Here is a 20,700-nt window from a genome sequence, read left to right as displayed (position 1 = left end):
ATCAGAGCACAGCGAACCCCCCATCCAATCAGAGCACAGCCAGGCTCCTTAACCAATCAGAACACACCTCCACCCAATCAGAACACAGCCAAGCTCCCACCCAATCAGCTCCAACCCCACTGGCAGTTAAAAGGAAGAAACAGCTGCGATCACACACCACTCTTAGAAGCACGAAGCTGAAGACACCAGCCTGAAGATGGCGAATGTGACTTCGTCGAAACGTCGCCAAGGTACTTTTAATTCTACGCGGGAGAAAACCCGAATAACTAAAGACCTACATACAAACACCCGCGAAAACCTCAGAAAATATATATATATATATATATATATATATATATATATATATATATACACACATATACATATACATATACATAAACACACACACATATATCACATAAAAATTACTTGTTATTTGCATTTAAAATGAATTTTGCTTTGGCGCAAAGTTCATATGATTAATGTCTCAATTTCTGCTGATTTTTTTCAGAAAAAAAATCACAATAAAACAACCACTCTCTGCTTTTGTATCATTTTGATTTTCCCTAATGGACTTTACAGTTACATTCAGTGTTCATGTTTATCTCAAAATTTAGTAAGATTTTTAAATAACAATTAAAAACAATGATGCAAACATACCCTAAGAAACTATTTCTGATGCAGATGAGAACCAACTAGGCATTAAAAGCATCTTAAAACACTCAAGTACTCATACATTTTAATTATCAGCAATTAAATAATTATATGGATTTCTTCTTCTCCTTTTTAAACTTAGCAATTTTTGTTTAATATTTTTCTACAGTTAAAGTCTTTGTCCAATGTTGTTATTTAAACACATGCTAACGTATACATCTGAGTTATTATATTTTTCCCATCTTTGCAGAAAACAAACCTGTTCAACATTTTGCAACATCAAAAAACATTCTCCAACTAATTAATTCTAATAAAACAAATATTAAAATTCCTAAAAATAACTGTCATACAGTTTTGTTTAAAACTTAGTCAATAATTTTCTGTGAATTTTTATTAACACAAACAAATTTAATACTAAAGCTATATATAAAATAGAATTTGGGGAAAAAAGAAAAAATAGAATAAAAAAGTATCTCAACAAAAATGAACACTGTCAATCTAGATGATAGATAGATAGATAGATAGATAGATAGATAGATAGATAGATAGATAGATAGATAGATAGATAGATAGATAGATAGATAGATAGATAGATAGATAGATAGATTATCAATTTGCTGGGAAACAACAGGGAAGAAGTCTGCCAAAGCAGACCAAACACAAAGAAAAATCTGGGAGATGTTTTATTTCATTAATTTTTTTAAAAAATGTATTTCAATTTTTCTTGTAAGAGTACGATGCTTTAAAGCAATCCAACAGGACCAGAACTTTTTCATTATGCTTACTATTTATCATAGGTGATAGAAACTCTTTATCCCACAGAACCCAAACAATCTCCTATTTAGGAAGTAAAGAAGTGAAAACAATGAAGAACAACTTTCCAATACAGGAAACCATAGTAACTCAATTTGTGGGGTTCTTATAAATGAAGCTAACTATATTCGGCATTCATTAAGCAGTTTTAAGTGCTGTTCTCCCTTCCTTTCTCTTATAAATATTTTTTTGATTTTTTTTTAAAATATAGAATATTGCCCTACCCAAACCAAGTGGGCTGTCCTTCCATTTATATTTAACACAAAGCTGCCAACTATTGGCTGCTGACTTTGGGCTTTATGACAATGTAATAAGGATTATTACATGTTTCCAGAGTTCAGAAAAGCAGTTGTGTCTTCTTTAGGTTTCTGCATACCTATACAGACTGGTGGGTTGGGCTGCCAGAAGTACCGATTTTCTACCTGAATGCAGGTTATTCGCTCATCTCCTTGCAGCTCATAGCCAGGATCACATTGAAATAGCACCATGTCCCCAGGTTCTCTTCCATCTCCATTACGGGTTCCATTCATGGGGACGCCTGGATCTCGACATGCCGTGGCTACAGAGCCTAGGAAAGAAAGAAAAGGGAAAGAAATAAATCAAAGAAAACTTTGATTCTATTTTTGGAAAAAAGTAATTAGCACATTGTAAGGATCCTAAATCTCTTTTTTTTTTTTGCAAGAAATGATCATGGCAAATATGATTCACATCTATTAAAGAATGTGTAGAGGCTGGGGAAGTACTGGGAGAAATATTAGGAATAAGCAACTAAAAGATAGGAACTGTTAATAAATTATTTAATAAAAAAGGAGTTCAATCCAGGATTGCAAAAATCCTGGCAAGATAAGGTTCACAATATTCAAAGAAACTCCAGTTTAATAAACTTGCTAATAAATGAGAGCTTGCAGTATCCAAATCCTCAAGATTCCATACTAAGAGTGTCATAAAAACCATCTTATTCAATCAAATCAAATCAAATCAACAATCAAAGAGAGAAGCAACCTAGAACTAAGGAGAAATTTCCTGACAGTTAGAACAATTAAACAGTGGAACCTGACTCCAGAAGTTGTGAATGCGCCAACACTGGAAGTTTTTAAGAAGAGACTGGACAACCATTTGTCTGAAATGATATAGGATTTCCTGCCTGAGCAGGAAGTCCCTTCCAACATCATCATCATCATCATCATCATCATCATCATCATCATCATCATCATCATCATCATCATCATCATCATCATCATTATTATTATTATTAGTAGTAGTAGTAGTAGTAGTAATTGCCTCTGTGATTCTTGCTTCGTTGAACACATCTTCTTTATTTTATTCCACTATTCGTCTTATCTATCATCTATTTTAATAATAGTGTGTGTGGCATCATCTAAGCCATCATCTATAATGATGCCACTTACACCATGACCTCACCATGTAAAAGAAGATAAATGCACCATTGTGAATTACATCATTTGCCAGTAGCAGAATAATATTCAGGCTCACTGTCATGAGATCTTTCTCATAATGTGGCTCTTAATTCACAGCATCTCCAAGACTGAAGCAGCCTAGCTAACTACAGATATTAAAACAGAATAACAGTGTTGAAAGGGACCTTGGAGGTCTTCTAGTCCAATCCTCTGCTCAAGCAGGAAACCCTATATCATTTCAGCAAATGGCTGTCCAGTTTCTTCTTGAAAACTCCAGTGATGGAAAACCACATGACATATTTTGCTTTTCACTTTTCTTTTTGGATAGTATGCAGCAATAGCAATAGCACTTAGACTTATATACCATTTCACAGTGCTTTACAGCCCTCTCTAAGAGGCTTACAGAGTCAGCATATTGCCCTTAACAATCTGGGTCCTCATTTTACCGACCTCGGAAGGATGGTGTCATGGTTCCGATAGATGAAACCCATCAAAAGAACTTCGAGTCAAAATTCTTCCTTAAAGAACATTTTATTTGGAAAACAAAGTATCGGCACTACATAGTTGAACCCCAAAACTAAATTCCCTTTCCCCAGATACAAAGTAACAAAGTACAATTCCCACCCCCAATAAACTGTCATAAAGCACATTCCCCCAATTAGCTTAAAGCATGGCCTTTCTCCTCAGCTCCTCAGTCCGCCAAAACATTAGCAGCTTGTCCTTGGGTTCCCACAGCAGCATTATTATTATGGCTAGCTGAGCTTACATCCCAACCCCCCCCCCCGCTGCACCTGATTTCTAAAAGCAAGAAAAAACATGTTAAAGGAATAGAGAAAATGGCTGCATTTTTATCAGTTGTCAGAGTAGGAACATCCAATGTTAGCAGCATTGACAGATGGAAGGCTGAGAATCTTGAGCTGGTGAGAATTGAACTGCCAAACTGCTGGCAGCCAGCAGTCAGCAGAAGTAGTCTATAGTATTACACTCTAACCACTGTGTCACCATGGCTCATATATCCAAAGTATGGATACTAACATCCATAGTATGTAATCACTTTTTTCCTTATTTTTTGATATAAATTTTTGAACAAAGTATGACACATTTCTGAGCAAGAATAGGACTGCACTGTCAATGTCACTTTTGGGTACACAGACCTGTCATTTAACCACATCTGTTTACGGTACACATGTTATTAAAAAATTAAAGTAGCAATAGATGAAATGATACAAAGAAAATGAATAGTGTTGTGCTTTTGAATCTTTACGAGATTAACCAGATTGCCACAGATTGCTCATATACTTCTCATCATTGGGAAGTATAAAATAATTAAATTCATTAGGTTTATTAGATATCAGTGGAAAAAGAACATTCTTTAGTTATAATAAAAAATATTCCAACATCAACAAGAAGTGAATACTCAAAAACCGATGTGTGACATTTTACTCCAAATAGAACTAGCATTTCATTAAATATTTTATAATAAAACCGCCAGGAGAAAACTTGACAGATTAAGTGAAAAGAAAGCATATAGTAATTTAATCAGTAATGTTCAACCTTTTGGATCTGCCAATACTGATATAAAACAGGTTTTAGCCTTCAGCAAGTTGTTGCCTTGTTTGTTTGTTTGTTTGTTTGTTTGTTTGTTTAACAGAAAATGCCAAAGTGAGCAAACAAACAAAAATGTCAAACCCTTATTTCATTGTATATGAGGTTACTCAATGCCTTAGAGAAAGGCTCAACTAAATAAATAACAGTTGTAGCCCAAACCACTAGCAGGTTATTATCAAAACACACTCTCCATTATTATAAGGAAATACATACTAATCCTGCACAGCAGAAAGATGTGGTTTGTCCTAATGTTGCCTTCACCTGGGTCACTGAACAATGTATATAAATGAAAATTCAGAGCTGACAAAGTAGAAAAAAGGTCACTTTGTGTCTTTTCCAGAACAAGAACTTGCCTTGAATATTAATAGAACTGAAACTTCCTTAAGGCTCACTGAATAGAACTGCAATAGTCTCAGGAAGGAATTAACTGATTAATTTAGAAGTGAGTGAGTATCTTTCTCAGGCATGATTCTAACCCTAAGTTAATACTAATATATACAATAAATCAATTTACACATATTATCGAAAGTCAATTTGGGTAGTGGCTAAAGGCGCCAGACTAGAAATTGGGAAACCATGAGTTCTAGTCCTGTTCTAGACTTGAGACTAGCTAGGTGATTCTAGGCCTCAGCCTAGGAAGAAGGAGGTAATGGCACACCACTTCTGAAAATGCTGCAAAGAAAAATGCTCCCTCCACTATCACAACTGTGGAAGCTTCTTGGATAAGAAGGGAAGTGTTTTCTTCCTCAAAAACAGTCCAACTGCCTTTTTTTTTGAAAAAGCACCTTTGAGACAACTGTAACCTAAATGAGTGAGAACCTCCATAGACGCTGCCAAGAAAACTGCATGGATTTATCCAGGCAGTCCATAGGAGTCAAGACTTATTCAAAAGCAAATATATTGTAAATATATTGTATATGCCATATCCAGTGGTGGGATTCAAATATGTGTGTTGGATGCCATTTCCAGAAGTCCATGTTAGGCCTGGGCAACAAAAAATTAGCTATCAGTTCTGCCGAAGTGGTGCGAACTGACTGAATCCCATCACTGGCCATATCATGTTGGCTAGGAAATTCTGGAAGTTGACGTCCACACATCCTAAAATTGCCAACTTTGAAAAAAAATTTCTGCTCTCTATTCTACGATTCATCTCAAATAAACACATGTTATTCCTTACTTAATTACTTACTAATTTATAAGCCACCCAATTTCTGATTCACATTCTGGCTAGATTATAACTAGGAACCAAAATGTATATTTAAAACACATACAAGATGCAACAGAGAGAAAAGCAAAATAATCAAAACAAAACTAAAGAAAACAAAAAGAAAAAATAGCAAGCAAAAAGGGAGGGGTCTACAATTACCCTGTCCTCAAGGTCAATTACTCTAATTAACAACATATCACTCTCTTGAAGGCTAGGGTTTTAAATATATATGCTAATTAAATGATTAGATTGCCAATTAAAGATATATTATTTCTCCCTGTATTTTGTTAAAGTGGTAGATATATAAAACCTCAAGAATCTAAAAAATAATTTGTCTCTATATATTCATTAAAGATCTTTTTCAATAAGTTCAAATATTTTAAGCATATTCAGTTCAGTCTTACTGACAGTTCTTACAGTCTTCTGTACTGATCTTGCCTCAGATAATTTTTAAAGGAGTATGTGTATATACTGTATGTACAGTACGTATGTTACATGTTACATGTTATGTTATGTATGTTAGTTAACATACACATACTGCTAACTCATTTAATTTTAAGGGCTTCCTTTAAATAATCTACATATAAGTTGTCTACCTAGTTAACCTTGACTGAAGTTGAAAAGCTAAACAGGGTTGGATCTAGTTGGCATTTTGGACAAAAATCCCTTATCAAGAAATTCCAGGGAGAAGAAGAAAACTTTTGAGCACTCAAACAAACGAACTGTCAAAGAGTCAAAACTCTTGAGCAGTCAAACGAAAAAGAAAGACATATGACAGAGAGATCAGTCAGTGGAAAACTACTTCCATATTGTTGCCAAAAACAAAAGAGAATAAAAGGCTATATGAGAATGACAAGGAACTGAAGTTTTAGGAGACTGCCTTCTTAATTATCTGTTAGATTTCATGTGCCCGTTACTGGAGCATTCACCTTCACCACGTCTCCTACATTAAGCATAAATATATACTATTCATTTATCAGTTTCTCAATGTATAACAGAAGTCCTGGATCTTGTTTTTTGTAAAGAATGCACAAGATCTTCCATTGACACTTCATTATTGACCACATGCTGTTTGTTTTGATAAGATGGAGATGATCCTTCTCGTTTATTTAGACAGACTCTAGCGGCTCAGACAGACTGGCTTACCCTTTTCAAAAATAACTCATCTGCTGAGTTCTCTTCCCTCCCAGCTGCAAATTTTGATCAACTGCTTCACTGCAAAGTTTTCATCAACCATGGACACATTTTATTTAAATTGGATTTAAGTCATCATTACTTATTTCTAAAGTTAGTTATAGTTCTTACTGGTTTTGTTTTAGTAAAACAATGCTTTATTTTATATACACAAATGGGTGGTCCTCGATGTATGACCATAATGGAACCTGACCATTATGCTCATAAGTTGTGATGGTTATAAACCATCATGTCACTCACCAGTTTTTACACCTTTTTTTTCCAGTGGTCATTAAGCAAATCAACATAGTGGTTAAGCAAAAGCCACAGTCATTAAGAGAACCCATTGTAAATGCCAGCTTTCAGCAAAAACATTACAGGTCATGATTCATGTGACCATGAGATAATGCAAATGTGTCGAGCACCAGGGAAATCAGAAGATTCAGGCAGTTCAAATGAATATAAAGATTTACTGCAAGCTACCTACATCAGAGGTCCCCAACCTGTGGGCCATGGCCTAATTGCCAGCGGGCTGCATGAGTGGCTGGTCAGTGTGCACGTGTCTGTGTGTGCATGCAAGGCTCCACTCGTGCATATGGACCCGCTTGCGCGAGCCTTGTCATGGGTCTTCATAGCCCCACTCATGGCTCTACTCGTGCCAGCGTCATCGTGGGCGCTTGCAGCCCCACTCATGCCAGAATCATCAAGGGTGGTTGTGGACCCACTCACACAAGCCTTGTTATGGGCACTTATGGTTCCACTTGTGTGAGCCTCATTGTGAGCACTTGCAGCCCCACTTGAGCAAGCTGCATTGCGAGATTGTGGGTGCTCATGCACACACACACATGCTTGCCCTGCCCACAAACTATCTCCTCTTTCCTCCCTCCCCCCGCTTTGGGCGGCCAACCTGGAAAGGTTAGGGAACTCTGTCCTACATTATGCCTGCAAATGCAGGCCAGTACCAAGAATTTGGAATGCAGTCATATGACTGCTCGAGGTGGTCAGCTATTGGACCTTTGGAACCAGATCATAAGTACCTTTAGGAAGATCTGATGTAACATTGAATGGTTGCTAGGTGACCAGTTGTAAGCCAAGGACTACCTGTATCTATGTACATATATAAAACAAAGTGTTTTTGTATGTATATATAAGTGTATCACTGCTATGTTTCAGTTTCCAGTACACTGACAATATCTTGATGGAAGGTTAGCAGGTACAGTATTAAATATATTCTTACTTTGATAAATACTTCAATATTGTCTCTTTTGCAATGTTTCTAAATTGAAAACCTCCTCTTTAGCTTTATGTCTCCCTGTAGGTCTGACCCTCCCTTCTGTGTTTATTTGGGTATGGGAAATGACTATTATCCTGTAAAAACAAACATTTATTTGACCCTGCTTTATCCCCCTTTCAAATGTCTTTTCATTCTGTGATATTTCAACTCTTTCCTTACAAACTACCTTTGGAGAAGGTTTTCTGAAAAGCATAAAGGAAAATACATGGCTTTCATAACAGAAAATAAAAATATGGTTTGTGCATTTTCTTATTTAACTAGGGGACTCCTTGTTTGAATCATATTTGTTACTGCCTTTCTTTTCTTTAAAATTCCATAATTAATTGTATTTAAGATTATTTCTAAAAAGAAAATCCCTTCTATGTAAGCAGGGGGACTCTCTTTCTTGGACTAATAATGGAAATTTGACCACAATGTTAGAATATTCATTGTTGAATATCCCTTGTGGACCAGTGTTTAACTAAGGAGCCACAAATCCATACTATTGATTACATAGACTTCCAGTGTTTAAATGCCATGCTTTATTGGGTATGATGGTGCAGTGGTTAGAATGCAGTATGGTAGGCTAACTCTGCCCACTGCCAAGAATTTGAACCTGACCGGCTCAAGGTTGACTCAGGTTTCCATCCTTACGTGTGTGAGAGGAGAAATTTTATGCTATATCCTTTTATGCAAGGTTAGACCTAGGTGAATTAAACCAGATCTCATGGAAAAGTATTTAACTAAAGTCTACATTATGCTCAGTTTCACAATCTGAAGGAGTTACTGGTAATCACAATTGCAACTGTACTTTACTTAATATGATTTTGCTAAGCTTGCTTGTTTTAAATATATTTAGAACATGAGGACTGGAACTGTGAGAAATGAGGAACTGAAAGAAGCTGATGGGTGCGCGTTCCGATTTACATGGGTATGTGGAAAGTTATGATCAGCAGAGGGTCAAGCAGAAAGTGTAAGATTACTGATCATCTTTCTGCAGTCTTAGGACAGGAAAGGGTATAAGAGATTGGAACTGGACCTGATTGATTTGCCATTGGCCAATAGCCATTCCTGCAGAGACTGCTCGTTACCAAATGGTCCTCATTACAATGCGTTTTTAAAGTAAGTAATGCTGCATGTGTGTTCTAAATTACAATAAAACAAACCTCTGAATTTTAAATTGAGAAGTATTTGTTGTATTTCTGTCTCTTGTTTTTCTTTGCTGGATTTTCCCCTGACATGAGGTTAGTTAAATGAGGAGCCAGACTGTCCGGGGATAATATGCTGACTCTGTAAACCGCTTTGAGATGGCTGTAAAGCACTGTGAAGCGGTATATAAGTCTGAGTGCTGTTGCTATTTCAAGTTCCAACATCTTCTGCAAACATAGAAAATCAGGCATTTCCAGTCAAATCCCCAATTGGTTCAACAATCTTAATAATATTTTACTCTTTAAGCCTTCTTTTTACATGAAGCTTTTGTTGTTAAAGCTTTTGTTGTTAAGCTTTTGTTGTTACATGAAGCTTTTGTTGTTTACATGAAGCTTTTGTTGTTAGTATCTATTCTCTGTACTCTATACTTTTTCTGATTCAATTTTTATAATATTTTTAAATTAGGCAAACATTTCTATAGATTAATTTGAAGGGTTTTTAAATATATTTTATTGATTTTTACAATCACAATCCCTAGGGCCTAGTGAACAGTGTGTTGTCTTAGTTCATATATTTAAAAAGACAATCAGTAATAATTAATTAACAGTCAATAATGATTAATTTTTATAATTCCATAATTAGTGTATTAATTAGTAGTATATTTCTTTGATCTTCCCTTCTTCCGATATTATTCTCCTTCGTCAACCTTAAACAAGTATAATTCTTAATATTTTCATGCATAAATGATTAAATATAGGCATTTTTTCATATTTATACAAATAATAATGTACATATATGATTTTTTTCTAATCAACTTGTGTTGCATTATAAAAAATCACCTTATTAGTTCATCATGCATCCTATTTTCATAATTCTTATTTAATTTCCTTTCAACATTTCAGTCATTCCTTATTCCTAGTTCTCTTCAAATTAATTACCTTTAAAGTTCAAACTTTTCATTTACATATATCATCTCAATATTTTTACATTTCATGTATTGTAAAAAATACTATACTAATATCTTTTATCCCTCTTACTATAGAGCCCCTTTATATCCAAAATGTTCTGTTCTTTTAACCATATTCAAACAGGTGTTTGCTCATGTAATATTCCATCTGGTAAGGCGAATCAAATCTTTTGAATTTAACTCTGGCCTTCTTCTTTTGCCAAGTAGCTTTCCAAGTTAATATATTTCGCTTGCCAGGAAGTTCCTGTATTTTTGTGGGTATTGTTGGGAGTGAGAAAGACAAATTGCGTAGGATATATGCTTTTTGTCTCCAAAGCTCTAATGATTCTCCTGGCAGTTCTATAGTCCATTTTGTTAAATCTTCTTTCTTGTCCTCGGGTTTGTTTTGATGTCCTGACAAATAAAGTATGTTTTCCATTTTTATCATTATGGCAAAAGCTTGTATATTTTTTCCTGTTTGTGTTAAGTTGTAATTCTCTTCATTTGTAGCTTCACTGTTTAAGTCATTTTCTTTAAGTTTGTGTTCTATTATTTGATTTGTTTGTTCATTCTTTATCGTCATTTTCTGAGATTTTTTTATTGTAAGTTTAGATTGGAGATGTGCTCATTTATGTCATCAAACTTGTTTTTGATCTCCTCATGGGTTTGAATCCATTGTCATTTGTATCTGTCGTAGCATTGCATACATTTCCTCCTGAAAAGTATTTGTCTTTTCTTGCAATATTGCTTCCAGAGGTCTCTGATAGTCCAGGCTAGATCTTTCAGGAGTAGATATTAGATGTGATTTCCTGTCATTTTTGAATAAGTATACAATATCCATATTATCTCCCCCCTCCAAATCGTCTTTCATCAGTGCCATAGTCTCTATGACTAGCCTAGTCAAACTAGCCAATCTCAGAATCCAAACAATCCAATTTTCTTAGTTTCTAGATTTATCCAGATTGTAGTATTATATATTTCATTTAAATATATTTCTTTTCCCCTTAAAAAATTAATTTGCCACTTCCATCTATGGAGGAATGGTGGTATAGTCCCCTCCCTTCACTTTCAGAGGATTTCTTACTTTGGGGATCTTTCCCAAGGAATCAGTTACAAAATAGAAGAGAGAAGATCGATACTCTCACTAATTCCAAGCACGCTGTTCACCATTGTTCTACTCTGTGCTCTTGGACTTCGGCTGCAAGTAGCTTGGGCTAGACACTGGTGTGCAGTTAGCCTTTTTCCTGTTGGGTTAGAGGGCTTCCCCCAGATTGAACAGATCGACTGCCATCGTTCCGTGTTCATCAGAGCACTCCGTCGCTTCTCCGGGGGGACTTTTGACCCATTTGGGGTCCCCTGGCAGGGCGAAACTAGCTGAGGGGTCAGCTCCGCAATCTCACGGCGGTGCACTACGGTGCAAAACCGAAAAATGAAGTCTCTAATTTGGAGTTTTAATATAGTTACACATATATCTTTTTGGAAAATGGAATATAATATAATAGTAGTTGTTATTTACCAAAATCTATCTATCTATCTATCTATCTATCTATCTATCTATCTATCTATCTATCTATCTATCTATCTATCTATCTATCTATCTATCTTTCTTTCTTTCTTTCTTTCTTTCTTTCTTTCTTTCTTTCTTTTTCTTCTTCCTTCCTCCTTCCTTCCTTTCCTTCTTCTGTTTACCACCAAGAACTAAACACATAATGTTTTGCATAGTACCACTGAAATTTTCTCACACTTTCTGGAATTATTCATTTAATATACTATAGAATAATATTTACTTTGTTTGCAGCTACTTCACATTCATGATTCATCATTCTGTGATGGATAAGTCCCAAGGTCTCCTGTACTTCTATCATCACCAAAATACAATTACAGACAGAGGGGGGGGGAGTTCCATTTAAAGTACTTTGTATGATAAAATTTTATCCCTTTTCAATTACTGTATTCTAAGAAGTTCTATCTGCTTAATCTCCCAGCACTATCTTTCTCAACAATGACTCCCAACTTTATGCCATTACGAAATTGCATGAATACATTGCTTTATCCACTGCCACAGTTATTAAAATGAAATATTAAACATTTTCCCCAAGACTAATCCTCAATCATTTCCCTTGAGAGGTTCTACCCATAGATTCAACACCATTCCCTATTCAGTGAATTATTGTACTTTTTTTATACTCTCCATCCCACTTCACATGTAATATCTGCTAGCCAGCATGATTTAAAATCTCAGCAGTCTTGTGAGCAACATCTTCTTATCTCATCCATTTCATCAATTTTACCAGGGCTAATCAGTTTTATCAGAACAATTCTGACTAAACATTTTTAACCTTATTCAATATAGAAATTAAATTGGCTGCAGAAATGGAAGGCAAAAAAGCAAAGTTTAAACTGAGTCAGAAGATCCATAAGGTATAATTTTAAAAAAAAATCAAGTCACAGCTGTAACAGTTGAAAGTTCCACCTTTTTTTGTGTGCATTGCTGGTCAAGTACAAAGTAGCAATCTCATGGTTACATTCATCACCCTAACCTTTTGGCAGACACACACAAACACACTTGTTGATTGAACTGTTTTTCGGTTTATAGTAGTGGAATATCTGAGTTTACAAAACCAAAGTTTAGAGTTTGCTAAATATGTATCATATTATTCTTATGCAGATCTGCTAATTCCAACTGAGCATCTACAGTCATGATGAGACTAGCATTCTGTCTTGTTCTATTCTTTTCTAATTTTCCATTAAATTAGTACAAACAAACAAGGAAACATATAGGCTCTAAGAAGAATGAAGCCCTTAATCTAATTTATTCTTTATGTGAGCCATTATTTTGCCATCATTTCCACATTTCCTGTATCCCATTCCAAAGATTACAAAATGGTAAATGTTTGGAACTATCTCCTTCAACTACTGAAGCTGATATTTTTTAGCTTTGCTGGTGTTCACCATATGCCAGGAAAAATCATATTCTCCCAATGAGTGATTTGAATCCCAGAAGGAATGTTCAGAAGATGTGATCAGAACATTAAGTTACTGATCATGATGGTGCCTTGACGTTCTGAAGATGGTGCCATTTTTAGAGCATCACCAAGTTTCAATCACACCAGCATGACCGCAAATTTGAGTTTTTCACCATGCCCTGCAATTACCCAAATCATAAACTAACAACTGCATCATCTACAGATTCTGTCAGCATCACAAATTAATGATTTGAGTCTAAAAAAGTTACAGTATGAAGAGAGAGGTATATCAACATTTAATTATCAAAGGTAGATATATGCTGAAACTTAGATGGACTATAATTTTGATGTTGTGTATTGGACAGCATATGAAAACCTGATAATCAGAGCAAATGTTTTTTCAATTCTCCACATTGGTAAGAAGTTCTTACTGTGATAGCAGTCTGGTTTTCTTTTATATAGAGATTCTACATTAAGTCATGTACCAGTATATATATTTAACCTAGGTTTTCTGCTAATTTTGCTTCCTTTAAAAGACTTGTAATTATTTTATTGTATTGGCAGCACAAACCTGGGACATGACTGATTGACACAAAGCTGCTGCACAGTTTGTTCCAAAGTATCCCAAGAAATATATTTCTTTGTGTCTTTCATGAGATAGAGAAGACAAATTCAGCAATCTGACTCTTCAAAGAAGTTTGATTGTCAACAATCAAAGCTACTGAATCATACCAATTTTCACTCTGGCCACATACTGAGCATTTTGTACTTCCACTGAATCAAATGTTAACTTTAAATAAGTTTAATGAAAGAGAAAGAATTAACAAAGGAGACTTGATTAATAAGAAAGATAAAGAGAAATTGTGGCAGAGTAGACTTGTTCTTTGATATTATGATACTGCATTTGAGTTAGTTGAAGAAAGCACTTTTTTGAAATTTCATAAAATACAGTTTTGTTCATCAAAAAGAAATCTGAGAATCTGGAATAAATTAGATCATATGAAAGACCAACTAATATATCAACTAACTTTATCTTGAAAGTGTTAATTTTAATATTAGGCCAGTAAACTGTTCAATGTCGGCTTTTATGGCTTGGGAAATTTGACAAGACCTAATTAACAAAACTTGCATTATTTAATTCATTTTAATTTAAAGCATTTACAGACTGCCCCAAGATGGCCAGTTCTGGGTTATGCATATGAGTAAATCAAAAACAAAATATCTCAAAGTAAAACAATGCAATTGTCATGGTTCCAATAGATGAGACCAGTAAAAACAGAACTCCAAGGCAGAAAGTTTCCTTAAAGAACATATTTATTGGCTACAAAGTATCAGCACAATCAAAAGTGAAACCAACACTGAAGTTCCCTCTGAAAGATTACAATGTTGCAAAGTTGAACTTCCCACTCCAGCATCATGTCATAAATCAGATTCCCCAATTAACTACTTTGGCGGGCTTTCTAACAGAAAGCTCAGCCCTACAAAATCCAGGCAGCAATGCCCTTGGTTCCCACAGGACAATTTATTGTTTTGTCTAACTATAAAAGCACACATCCCCGCTCCCATACTGTGGCAACCGAAAACAAAGTAGAAATGGCTTTAGCCAAATTCATTGGAGCATTGACAACAATAATGCCACCCATCATTTTTATCATAAATGGACATTCCCACTCATCCTAGATCTTAAAGACCACCAAAGCAGGATAATTTTAAGTGATTTCTTAAGAAAGATAGATAAGAGCCAATTATACATTAGGGATAGTGTTTTCCATAACATAGGGGCTACCACTGAGAAAACCTCTCTTCTAGTTCTAGACCTCTTCACTACAAGTTAGGGCAGATCCTCTAGTAATGTGTCAGTGCACACACCATTCTGGAAAATCCACAGTTTACCCGGATTTTACCACTGTTATGCTTCCAGGTGCAATTCAAGATGCTGGTTAACTCATTTAAAGCACTGTATATGGCAGAGCCAAGTAACGTCTGGGATCCCTTATGTCTGCCTACCTTGCCATATCCTATAAGAGCATATCTCCAGATCCCTTCTGTTAAAAGTGCCAACTTGTGGGACTGAGGAGTTGTGCTTTCTCTTTTACAGTGTCTGAATTATGACATACTTTAGTCCTGAGTTTGAACAGCCCTGATCTTTATGGCCTTTGGGAAGACTGTGTAGACCAAGGGTGGAAGGGAGGAAGAAAACCAGACAGCCAGACAGATAGACAGTCATTGAATAATTAATCTACAATCTAGAAGGAAATTTTGCAACATTTTGAAAATCTAGATTTTGAACCAGGCAGAGCCACACGTGTATATCAACTTACTTGAAAATTGAATGGCAAATCCAGATTTGCTGATGTAGAAGTCTGTGTCAAATTGTATTGTCACTATGTTGAGAGTGCTGTGGATGCCTTCTGGAATAAGAGAGCCACTAATTTCTTTTAACAGCATGTCATTTTCAGGTGGACCATCCCAAACACGTAGAATATCATGTGATGCTTCAGTATCAAATGCTAGAAACTGGAGGCTGTAAAAAAACATCAAATATTAATGTCTATTTCAAATAAAGAAATAGGTAAAATAATCGCAACTCAATCTATGCTATGAGTTACATCTTAGATGAGATTATGCAGGGGAGAAAGACACTTGGTTGATAATTAAAAGATCTACATAAAGAGGCCTGTGTCTTAGGTGCACAAGGTACTTTGCAATGTGTGAACAGCATTGTTTTCTTTACTGAGATAAAGATTCTCCTCCATGGGTCTTTATGCCTTGATTTGAAGACTTATTATGTAGATCTAATATAAGAAAATATTTGGTGTACATGCAATACATGCACCAAAGTTTCTTCTGGCACTGAACGGAAATGTCAGATGAGGCTTCTGTACAGGTGTAATGACCTCTGTATCTGTTAGCACTGCTAGACTAGGAGTCATAAGGAAGGCAAAGTAAAGCAATGAACCCATCCATTACATCTTAGAGATTCCAAACAACAACTATCAGCCCTTTATCAACCATCAATTCAGCCCCAAACCTACAATTATCTTACTCCCTAAAGATATGGGACAAATATTTGGTCACTCAAAACTGCTGTAAGTCATTTTAGCCCAGCAGATAATGTAGTAGATAAAGCAACTACTATGGCCCATCTGCCAAGCACTATCCCAGCTATGTTTATATTTATATTACTGTTTCCCCAAATAATATAACAGCTTAAATTCTGAATAACAGGCAAAATTTATACTAATAAATGTGTTCTAGCCAGATTTTTTAGTTTTTATATTTCAAAAGATTTTTCCCCTCAGTCTATCAATTAAGATTGTCCTGGAGTACCTGACAATGTTTCCTGGATCGACTTCGATTATCCACATGCAACGCAGATTGTTATCATAAGGAAAGGGATAGCCAGGGGACAAGATTCTTCCTGAAGATTCTCCTTTAAAACGACCTCCACATTCAGCTGGTGAAAACAAAGTGGAAAATGGTAATTATTTCTGATAAATATTGATTATGATGTTTATGCAGCAGCTAAAACATGTAGAATAGGAGGAGTTTAATTCCAAACTTATTATAACATCATCTCTGGGTTGAGAAGCAGGTTGTCCTCACTTACTGACTGCTTCATTCAGCAAGCATGCCAAGTTACAAGAGCACTGAAAAAGGAGATTCATGATTGATCTTTTACCTTGTAGCTATCCCAGCATCCCTGTGCTTACACGATCACAATTCCGGTGCTTAACAACCAGCACACATTTATGATGGCCCCAGTGCCCCACTGTCAAAGGATTGCTACTTATGGCCTTCCAGTTGGCTTCCCAAAAGCAAAACAAATGGGGAAGCTTACAGGAAATTGCCAATTAACAACTTAAGTACTCAATGACCTGTGGGAGTTTGTTTAATACTGCAGTCAGAACTGATAGTATAAAATTGGTAATGCTGTAATGTTGCACTTAATAATTGCTTTGCTTAGCAATGGAGTTGCTGGTCCCAATTAAGTGAGGACTACTTGTAATATGCAGAGTGTATACTGTTCCGATATAGATTGGGATCAATAGGTGAAGAGAAAAGAAAGGGAATCCAACCCTTATTATTTATATAATCATTCAATGCCTTTAACTGTTGAAAAAAATAATGAAGAACAATGTAAATCTTGGATGATTTAATTTCAACTGAAAAATGAGATTTTAACTGGGTTTTGATGATTAGATCTGGTTTATGATGATAGAAGTACTTTTTGTTATGGTTTACTCTAGTTCAAATGGCCATTGATTTATAGGTTTTTATCTGTTTCAAAGAAAGTCAGAAGTTCCTTTGTTTTATAGTTTGTTCTTGTTGCTTGCACTCACTATGTTTTTTAATTATCCCTTTCCTATCTTTCTAACTTCTTCTCTTTGTTTTTCTTTTTGTTATTTTTACTTTTTTAAAATAAATAAATAAATAAATGTTTGAATATAAAAGAGGAATGAAGAAGAGACAAAATTAGTTAATGTTCTAGGACAACAATTTTCAGGATCTCCTCCATACTTTAAACATGATTTTGTGTTTGTGTGTTTGTTTAATGTGTATGCATTGCTATTCCATGATTATGATGGAGTTTATCAGTAAAATCAGGAAAAAACTGATTGAAATGCCTTCTTATTCATAAATGTCAGTTGGGACTTGATCAATCATCGTCCTTCTGTATAATCTACATCACAACATTGTTTTGAGAGAAAAGAAAAAAAGTTCATCAAATGAAGAACAATAAAAATAAAAGTACTCCTTTGCAAAGCTAGTTTAGAGAAAAGAAGGATAGGGAGGACATGACAGCAGTATTCCAGTATTCATATACTGCCACAAAGAAGAGGGGGTCAACTTATTTTCCATAGCAGCAGAAGGCAGAACAAGAAACAATGGATAGAAATTAATCAAGGAGAGAAGCAATCTGGAATTAAGGAGAAACTTCCTAACAGTGAGAACAATTAACCAGTGGAACAGCTTGCCGTCAGAAGTTGTGCGTGCTTCTTCACTGGAGGTTTTTAAGAAGAGACTGGACAGTCACTTGTCTGAAATGGTATAGGGTATCCTGCTTGAGTGGGGGACTGGACTAGAAGACCTTGAAGGTCCCTTCCAGCTCTATTCTGATTGATTGAAAGTGATAGAGGTATACTTCTGATAATAAGAAACTGATTACCGATACAAGATGGCAGGGGATAATCCCAAGTTCTCCTTTCTCCAGTCATGCATTTTAGAAGACTACTCCCATGGAGAGTGTAACCAGGATTACATCCATAAATGATAGTGCTGCCAGCAAAATGGCCTTGATCACTGATTTTGTATCCAAATTGTGGAACACCTGGGTCCTCACAGTGAGAAAGTTCAAAACCTATGAAAGGAAGGAAAGAAAATCAACAGTGTTTCCAAGATAGATTTTTTTCCCCAAAGCATAGATTGTAGTTTAAAAGTAGGCTGTTTAATGCAATCATTTGTTTCTTTGTAGCTAATTAACTTTTGAGCCTTGATAGCACAGTGGTTATAATGCCATATTGCAGGCTAACTCTGCCCGCAGACTGGAGTGCGATCTTGACGGGCTCATAGTTAACTCAGCTTTACATCCTTCTGACATTGGTAAAATGAGGACTCAGATTGTTGGGAGCAATATGCAAATAATGCTGACATTCTAAACTACCTAGAGAGTGCTGCAAAGCACTATGGGGCAGTATTTAAGTTCCTGGCCTAGTGTTTTTTGTTACTACTATAATATTTTGAGTTGATGATGAAAGGAAGAGAAATTAATAAAATTGATCAAAAAAAGTTTAGGAGACTTCTTTATCTCAAGCCAAACATTTTGATCATCCATTGGACAATTTGACCATCCAATGTTGATCTTCACAAACAGCAATGTATTATATATTTATTGTTAACAGTCAATATATATTAGCTTGGGCATACATTTGGATGACATATTATGCAGCTCTTTCTAATAATATATATTCAATATTATTTCTGATTACCTTGGAGTGCACTGTTTTCATCATGTATATAGCAATAGCAATAGCATTTAGACTCATATACTGTTTCATAGTGCCTTACAACACTCTCTGAGTGATTTACAATGTCAACATATATATCCCAATAATCTGGGTCTTCATTTTCCTGACCTTGGAGGTATGGAAGTCTGAGTCAACCTTGAGCTGGTCAGGATCAAACTCCTGGCAGTGAGCAGACTCAGTCCGCAATACTGCATTCTAACTACTGAGCCATCACAGTAAAATAAAGGTCAGGATAATTTCTTACTTGATTCTTTATTTTATTTTCTGAAATACTTACTGGTATATACGAGCTGAAACCCTTCATCTGTACCCTCAGCATCTGAATTAAATTCAAGCCAAAGATGATTTGAAGTACTGCTCAGTGTTAGTCCTCTTAGAGAAGCTCCAGTAAATGCACCCAGCAAATGTGCTGTATTATCTTTCCCATCATATATCTGAAAAGCAAATTGACTTTAGATAATTTCAATAAGCAGAAAACAGAGAGTAAACACAAAACTTCCGCTAAGATAGATCAGGACTGCTGAATTTACTTAGTTTGATAACACTGAGTATTGCCTCAAGATTCTTAGTACTTTTAAAAAATGCTAAATTACTTTTTAAAAAATCCATGACAAAGGTAGGACTTCCACTTCAGCACATGATTTATAAACAACTATTTACATCGACAGTCAGCATTTTAATGATGGCCCTAATTTTCTCTTTTCAAGTCATATTAAAAGAGTCTCTGAAGTTATTTCTATGAAAACAGTTTACTAATTCATATGCTGATATCAAAACAAAGCAAATGACTGCAGTGGAACTAACAAACAAACTAGCTATAAGTCTAAAGGACATTGTAATCTATATGCAAATTAGATATCTAGGCTGCGTGGTTAGCTTTGAAATACCAATTTATTTATTATCTTAAACAATTTCCACTCCCTTGCAGATATACTGGAAAATGAGGGGAACATAAGAAATTCTTAAAAAGATAAGGATTGTGTACACTTCATATACTAAACCTGGTTACTAAATTAACCCATTTTATGGTTTCACCTAATACACTAAATTATAAACTGCCAGATATGCTGGGTTCATACAACATACAGAGGAGAGAGAGACACAGAGAAAGGGAGAGAAAGGTTTTACTTTATTATGTTATAAAAATATAGTTACTACCGGTAAATGCTAAGTTGTTTTTTTTAAAAAAACAACAACATGGCATTAGTTTAGCAAAAGCTCTAATAACTTTTCCAAATTTCAAAAAATAGTTTACATTTGCCTATAAAGTGATGTAGAGCTGATCTTCCTTCCGCCGCGCCCTCAAGACATGGCTATTTCAGCTAGCCGGACTGGCCTAAGGGGTATTTTAATTTGGTTTTTAAAATAATTTTAAAAAGAAACGGCCAATAATGAATATTTCATTTTAATCATATTTTAAAATTAGTATTATTGTATTAGTTATCTGTTTTAACTGGCTGTAAGCCGCCCTGAGTCCGTTAGGAG

The 20,700-nt window shown here is 35.3% G+C and overlaps 1 protein-coding gene across 1 annotated transcript in view; it reads right to left on the bottom strand.

Annotated features, from left to right (window-relative positions):
* Positions 1–19,649, bottom strand: part of LOC107292474 (CUB and sushi domain-containing protein 3) — a gene marked incomplete at its 5' end in the record, with an annotated part of 196,708 nt that extends 177,059 nt beyond the window's left edge. The window contains 5 exons of the mRNA XM_015821564.1: positions 1,823–2,014; positions 15,508–15,710; positions 16,517–16,643; positions 18,357–18,548; positions 19,493–19,649. Coding sequence (XP_015677050.1) covers positions 1,823–2,014; positions 15,508–15,710; positions 16,517–16,643; positions 18,357–18,548; positions 19,493–19,649 — 871 coding nt within the window. The remainder of the gene's footprint in view (positions 1–1,822; positions 2,015–15,507; positions 15,711–16,516; positions 16,644–18,356; positions 18,549–19,492) is intronic.
* Between the last annotated feature and the right edge of the window lie 1,051 nt (positions 19,650–20,700).

Source organism: Protobothrops mucrosquamatus, unplaced genomic scaffold (assembly GCF_001527695.2).
Source record: "Protobothrops mucrosquamatus isolate PMUCROS unplaced genomic scaffold, P.Mucros_1.0 scaffold1352, whole genome shotgun sequence".
Lineage (NCBI taxonomy): Eukaryota > Metazoa > Chordata > Lepidosauria > Squamata > Viperidae > Protobothrops > Protobothrops mucrosquamatus.
Note: the sequence above shows the minus strand (reverse complement) of the source record. Positions and strands in the feature narration are given on the sequence as shown.